Here is a 7,826-nt window from a genome sequence, read left to right on the forward strand (position 1 = left end):
AATGGTCTGTAGTGGTCTGTAGTGGTCTGTAATGGTCTGTAGTGGACTGTAGTGGTCTGTAATGGTCTGTACCGGTCTGTAGTGGTCTGTAATGGTCTGTAGTGGTCTGTAGTGGTCTGTAATGGTCTGTAGTGGTCTGTAATGGTCTGTAATGGTCTGTACCGGTCTGTAATGGTCTGTAATGGTCTGTAGTGGTCTGTAGTGGTCTGTAATGGTCTGTAGTGGTCTGTAGTGGTCTGTACCTGTCTGTAATGGTCTGTAGTGGTCTGTAATGGTCTGTACCGGTCTGTAGTGGTCTGTAATGGTCTGTAGTGGTCTGTAGTGGTCTGTAGTGGTCTGTAGTGCAACGCTCCGCCATGCATTTAAAAAATGAAACACTTAAAAAGGATTTCACATGTGAGTCACCAACACAGCACACATGAAGAGGGATTTGTGAACCGTTAATATCAGATTTCATGATTTTATTTATTTTTTAATTTGGTAAAGATCATGCACAACCATGAGTTCAACACAATAATATAACAGCATGTGATCAATTGTAATTTAGGTGCAAGAAAAATCGCAGATATAGAAAACTAAATGCACAAAACTGTATTCATTCTATATTTGTTTTATTATTCATACCACTGTGCGCTGTCACTCTGAATTACAGAAGAGATTTATTCCGCCATTTCTGAAGAGAAACCCAGAGGCACATTGATAGATTATTATTATGATATATTATTATTCATAAATCTCTCCTGCAGGGTGACATTAAGGCCTGAGAGCGCCACGCTGAACTCTTTCCTTATTCATTCTTTTATGAAAGCATTGACTTCATTAAGTTTAACTTAAAACTCGTAAAACTGTAAGAATGAAACCGTTTTCATAGAATTCATTCCCAGAGATTGTAATAACTTTTCATATTTCATTGAGTCTTGATTCTGGCGCTCCCTGTGGACTGAAGCGGAAGTGTTTCTGAGCACCAGACTCCCTAAAAAGCTCAATTTATGCGCCAGTGTGACTTTCCCTCCCAGTAAGAATGAAGACAGATCTCTCTGCTTCCATCCAAAGGTCCATGAGCTACAACAAGCTGCTGCAATGTCCTCTCTCACTTCCTCTGCAGCTCTTCTCCATCGTGATCTTCGGCTGCATCGCCAACGAGGGCTACATCAACCGCCCCAACGAAGTGGAGGAGTTCTGCATCTTCAACCGCAACCAGAACGCCTGTAACTACGGCGTCTTCATGGGCTCCATGGCCTTCCTCTGCTGCGTGGCCTTCCTGGCTCTGGACGTCTACTTCCCCCAAATCAGCAGCGTCAAAGACCGCAAGAAGGCCGTGCTGGCCGATGTCGGGTTGTCAGGTAAAGCTCTATCCACGGTGGAGGCATTGGTCCTTTGTATGTTTAACACTGTGAACTGTTTTACCTCAGACAGGTATCTCCTCTAAATGCTCTTCACCAGGTCCAGGTCCTCTTGAATCCAGTGGATCTTTCATCTTTCCTTCTGTTCGATCACTTTAAATCCAAAAAGACTGTTGAGACTAAACGTCTCGTTGCGCTTCCATCACCGGTATTTTAACCCTCTCTCTTTCCCTCCGGTCTCTTCCCAGTGTTCTGGTCCTTCATGTGGTTCGTGGGTTTCTGTTTCTTGGCGAACCAGTGGCAGGTGAGCAAGCTGGAGGACAACCCGCTGAGGGAGGGAGGAGACGCTGCCCGGGCAGCCATCACCTTCTCCTTCTTCTCCATCTTCACCTGGGTAAGAAACCTGCACTCCTCAAATGTGTCCTCCTCCAGCGTCCGTGTTCCTCCGTCTCACGCGATGCCGTTCCAACAGGCCGCTCAGACGCTCGTCTCGATGGAGAAGTTAAAGAACGTGTCGTTTGAAGAGGAGTACACCAAGCTGTTCCCCCCGCAGCCCCATCAACCTCTGGCCTGACTCCTCCCTCTTTGCTGCTGCATCAACACACTTAAATCTCTTATTCTGACCCGAACACATTGTAGCGATGACGTATGTGCAGGCGGGTGAACTCAATTGTTCATCAATACGCACGACTCAACAATTACACATATCCGGCTTTCAGCGCCTTCTTACCTCCCTGTACTCTGTTCTCAGGATGAAAGCTGCTCACCGGGATTATTCTTATGACCAGAAACCAGAAACGTGACATACTCATGTCGATTTCCTTTTTTTAAATTGAGATCAAATCAACAACATAAGCTTGTGAAGTGAATGCTTTTTACTTTGTATTCAGGCCGCCACTCATCACGAACATGCAGGTTTACAGAGTGATATATTTACTGTATATTTTGGTACATTCAAAGCTTTAGTTCCACATTTTGTGAAATACACTTATTTTCTGGTGTTCTTTGGTTTCCGTGTTCATGCTAAGCTAAGCTAAGCTAAGCTAAGCTGACCAGCTAATGGCTCCAGCTTCACATTGAACGAACGACAGACATTAAAGGGGAGTCAATCTTCTCATCTGACTCTTTGCCAGGAAGTGAAGAAGCGTCTTCGGCTTTCCTCCGCTTGTCTGTAAAACCTGTGATTGTGGACCAGCATGAGATCTGTGCTGTGTTACGGCTGTTTGATGATGCACACAGACTTGGTCTTTATTCCAGAGCGTCGCTGAGCTGATGTTTCTCATGGATGCTGCCTGAAGAACTAACCCGCTCAAACTAATAAGCTTCACGAGCTTCCCAAGCCCGACTAATCAATACCTCCTTTCTCTCCCTTTGTTCTTTCTCTCCTCTAACATCTCCGCATCATGCATCCATTTCTCTGCACCTTTCCTCCATCTTTCTTTCTGTCCTCTGTGCCCGTCTGTCTGCGGTCCCCCCCCCCCCCCCCCAAGGCGGGCCAGTCCTTCCTGGCCTTCCAGAGGTACAAGCTGGGGGCCGACTCGGCCCTCTTCTCCCAGGAATACACGGACCCCAGCCAGGACGCCGCCGGAGCCCCTTACACCTCCTTCGGTGGGGACGACCTGGAGAGCCCCGGAGCAGGAGGAGGAGGAGGAGGAGGAGGAGGAGGAGGAGGAGGAGGAGGAGGAGGAGGAGGAGGAGGAGGAGGAGGAGGAGGAGGAGGAGGAGGCCAGGCCAACAGCGACGAGGCCTTTGACGGCACCGGCGGCTACCAGCGTCAGGACTACTGAGATATCGGGGTGAAATATACTATGGGGGGGGGGGGGGGTTGCCTATAGTTCCTCATTGAGAGCTGGCTTTGCTTCTACGTCACGGTTTGGGTTCACGCAGCAGTGATCAGTACCAGTTGGTGGTTTTACACAAAGTTTTGTGCGCATTCTAAACTGTATTATCACAGTTTGAAACCATCACTCAGTGATATGAATCATAACTCTGAGGACGAGTCAGAACAACACGGTTTCTGTCCTTCAGTAGAGTCCTGATCGGTGCTGTGCTGACCCACAGCGGTCCGTTTGGACAGTTAAGAGGAGACACGGAGATTTTATTCCATTATTCTTCCACAACTCGTCTTCTTTCAGACGAGAGGAGAGAAAACATTTACTTTACTACTTTATCTGTTTACGTCTGTAGATTTCTCCTCAAAACCCCAAAAGTTACTGTTACATAACGCCTCATTTACATATTTAATATAACATTTCAGAAACCTTGTAATACAATAAATACTCTTAATGTGAGGGATGAAGTGGTGAATATTCACCTGTAGAGTCTCTTAATGTGAGTGATGAAGTGGTGAATATTCACCTGTAGAGTCTCTTAATGTGAGTGATGAAGTGGTGAATATTCACCTGTAGAGTCTCTTAATGTGAGTGATGAAGTGGTGAATATTCACCTGTAGAGTCTCTTAATGTGAGTGATGAAGTGGTGAATATTCACCTGTAGTCTCTTAATGTGAGTGATGAAGTGGTGAATATTCACCTGTAGAGTCTCTTAATGTGAGTGATGAAGTGGTGAATATTCACCTGTAGTCTCTTAATGTGAGTGATGAAGTGGTGAATATTCACCTGTAGAGTCTCTTAATGTGAGTGATGAAGTGGTGAATATTCACCTGTAGTCTCTTAATGTGAGTGATGAAGTGGTGAATATTCACCTGTAGAGTCTCTTAATGTGAGTGATGAAGTGGTGAATATTCACCCGTAGAGTCTCTTAATGTGAGTGATGAAGTGGTGAATATTCACCTGTAGAGTCTCTTAATGTGAGTGATGAAGTGGTGAATATTCACCTGTAGAGTCTCTTAATGTGAGTGATGAAGTGGTGAATATTCACCTGTAGAGTCTCTTAATGTGAGTGATGAAGTGGTGAATATTCACCCGTAGAGTCTCTTAATGTGAGTGATGAAGTGGTGAATATTCACCTGTAGTCTCTTAATGTGAGTGATGAAGTGGTGAATATTCACCTGTAGAGTCTCTTAATGTGAGTGATGAAGTGGTGAATATTCACCTGTAGAGTCTAAATGTCTGTAATGTAACTAAACGTCTCTTTAAAGACGTTTCCTCTCAATGAGTTTGTTCTCAGACTCTGATGATAAATCTCCACTTCAGCAGCTCTTACATTCACCAAACTTCACTCGTTCATTCCTCTCTGTGTGCTGAAGGTTCACACAGAGGGTTAGTTCACACGTCACTCACACACTCATTCATACATTTATTCATAAAAACATGGCGAAATGGATTATTTAATGCTGTTCACCGTGTCTCCTCTTATGATCTCCATAAGAACTGAATGCATCTCTTGATCAGTAATTGTGGACAACTTCCCAGATTTGGGGATTGGTGGAGGTCAAAGGTTATCAGAAACGGTCACACTGTAGCAGATCAATGCTTGTGACCACGTTGCCTTCATCGTCTGCTGTCAGCTGTTAGTTTAAACACACACACACACACACACACACATCTGGGTTTTTAACAAACAAACAGTTTGTTCGACTAAAAGGTGCATCACGAGGCTCAAGTGGCATATCTGGCAACTAATCCCCTCGACTGTAACACAGGAGTGTGTTTGTGTTTATTCTTGATGTGTGAGGATGTGGGACAGTGTGTGTGTGTGTGTGTGTGTGTGTGTGTGTGTGTGTGTGTGTGTGTGTGTGCGTGTGCGTGTGTGTGTGCGTGTGCGTGTGTGTGTGTGTGTTTTCTCGTTTTCCCTGAAGAAGCGTCTTTCTCTGTCCTCGATTGTTGCCGAAGTGCCGACTGCCAAGCTAAACCCTACGAACCGAGGCAACACACACCCGACATGCACAGCGTCACCAGTTCTCAGTCTGCAGCTTTAAGCAGCATCGAGCTCATTCAACTGTGTTTGTGTCCTGAAAGAGTGACTGAAGCTGGAGTGTTATTAGCTCCTCCTCCTCCATCCTCCTCTCTCCACAGTTCACTTGCAGTAGCAGAACATCAACCAGTAGAGGGCGGTCGCTATTCATAATTATAAGACAATATGTGGAATTCAAATATTTGACATCAATCTGAATCCATCAAGAACACATTATTAAATACATAAACGTGGTGTCCTGCTGTAGAAAGAGCGGTTTGACGTTTAGTTCCTCTCTAAGTACATTAAATCAAGCAGCCGTTTGTGTTCATCGTAGAGCGTCCTGAACTGGTTTGTATCAGCCGGCCCACCGACTGTCAATCATCGGTTCACTCTTCATTCCAACACGTCTACAGACGAGGCGACAGTGAACGTCATGAACACGCTTCGCTCCGTTTTCTGAAAGAATAAAGTACATCTATCTCTATAAATATGTGTAAATCTATAATTCAGTATATTAGATTGTTTAAAAAAAGAAAAGATTATGCTTTATTTTAGGGCATTATGCTAATTCTGTATGAAAAAAAAAGAAAAAGACAAAAGAAAGAAGATCTGTGTTTGATTGTTGTGATACGATATGTGCCGAGGTCAGCGATGCTTCATCCCTCTTGTTGCTTTCTGAGGAAGGAGATGTTTTCATTTTGGGATAATAATACTTTCTCAAAAAAAAAAACAGCAACAAAAAATGTGACCAAATTATGAAAGTATATATGCACATATGTATACTTTATACTGTACAACCACGTAGACGTGTCAATGTGTGACGTTCCTTTGTGAAACCCGTTGTGAGGTTAGATTTAAGAAACAGATTGTGAACAAATGTGTGTTTGATTTTAACCAATAAAAATGAAGAAAATACAGATCATATGAAGGAGTTTTTGGATTCTTTGTGCTCTGTTGTTTATTTTAAGCTACAGTAGATACTACTCACACATCTACAGTCACCACCCGGCCTCACACTTTATCAGATGTTTGTACAGGGAACGCTTATGAAATGTTTTTACTCATAAAGTAACAGATGTACTGTCGCTATAAACTCATTCTCAGTTCAGCTGTGACACCGAGCAGCTGCAGTGAGACACAGCCGTGTCTCCCTCTACTGGCAAGTACAGTTTTACCTACAATCACATTTAAGTGCAGGTTTTACGAGGAGAACTTCTCATTTGGCGAATGATGAAATCACATTAATGTCTTCAACTCACCCCGTTGAGCAAGACTGTTACTGGCTGACTTTAGATCAGTGTCCAGAGAACTAGGCTTGTAGTAAGCTTGAAAAAAACCGTATTTAATTGACAAAGTGTACCATCGAATTATGCACTTGTTCTCAGAAATAAAGTAATTTATATCAAATAACAGATACATGCATCATTAATGTACCAGAATATATAGACAAAGCGAAGTATACTTGTAGCCATGCATACATTTTCAAATGTCACGAAGACTAAATTATCTATAAAATGATGCTCTAAATCAGTGATTCTCAACTGGTGGGTCGCGACCCAAAAGTGGGTCGCGGGCCTCTGCCTGACAAAAAAAAAAAATAATTGTGATTTTATTTTGAAGGGCAATTTTTATGCAGCGGAATTATTCCAGCATTTACGGCACTTGTTCAGCGGTGCAGGAAAAACACCGACCAATGCGTTGTGAATCACATCACGTGATGCAGCTCAGCCAATCAAATATGAGTATTCTGACAAGTTTCCTGACTTGAGTGAGATGTACACACACCGTGACACACGGACGAGGATATAGAGAGCAGAGCAGGACTGTTGAGCTGTGAGATGTGAAAGTCAAATCATAAGACGATCTCCAAATGAGAAGATGTCCAGAGAGACCAGAGTCATTAGACTCTGACTAGACAGACTCATATAAGTGAATTCTTCCAACATTACTTTCTCTTTTTCGAAGATGAGATATATATATATATAATTTCAATATATAAATTATATATATATATAATTTCAATATATAAATTATATATATATATATAATTTCAATATATAAATTATAGATATATATATATAATTTGGGTCGTGGATCCCGGCTTGTCATTAAGGGGTGAGTCCCGCAGCCAGACCAGTTGAGAACCACTGCTCTAAATGTAGTTTATTGTTGTAGTTCATAAAGAAACCATAAGGTGGCGTTATTGTCTCATAAAAACCAATGTAGCAACAAACCGGAAGTGTTTGTTTCCTCCTTTTTATTAACTATTGCATCAATTGAAGAGCATTGTACTGGAAACGTTTTAAATAGCAACTGTACAACGAACACATCGTAATAAAAAATAAATACAAAATTCACGAGTTTGACGGATGTAAACGTATGCTGCCTTCATGTGATGTCGTAAATTTAGGATTTAGAAGAAATACCTGATCTAAAATTACTAAATGCCAGTTTGCATATTAGGTTTTCTGGTATTTTATATTAATACCAATGCACTATCACAGCAACCACGAAACATGTAATTTAATCATTTAATCGTATTATAAATCATTTTCCACTTGCAGGGTGTGTTTTTATAACAACGAAGTTTGTAATTTCGACCCTCACAATGAAGCCCTGAACGCA

At 42.4% G+C, this 7,826-nt stretch overlaps 1 protein-coding gene across 2 annotated transcripts in view; it reads left to right on the plus strand.

Moving 5' to 3' along the window:
• Positions 1–2,838, plus strand: part of syngr1b (synaptogyrin 1b) — a 14,727-nt gene extending 11,889 nt beyond the window's left edge. The window contains exons 2-4 of one of the 2 annotated variants that reach the window (XM_079277841.1): positions 1,106–1,343; positions 1,592–1,737; positions 1,816–2,838. In XM_079277841.1, the coding sequence (XP_079133967.1) occupies positions 1,106–1,343; positions 1,592–1,737; positions 1,816–1,917 (486 nt within the window). In that variant the 3' untranslated portion in view covers positions 1,918–2,838. The remainder of the gene's footprint in view (positions 1–1,105; positions 1,344–1,591; positions 1,738–1,815) is intronic. The other variant, XM_079277842.1, reaches the window with a different exon arrangement.
• The last annotated feature ends 4,988 nt before the right edge of the window (positions 2,839–7,826 follow it).

The sequence above is a fragment of the Melanostigma gelatinosum genome, assembly GCF_949748355.1.
Source record: "Melanostigma gelatinosum genome assembly, chromosome: 11".
Classification (NCBI taxonomy): Eukaryota; Metazoa; Chordata; class Actinopteri; order Perciformes; family Zoarcidae; genus Melanostigma; species Melanostigma gelatinosum.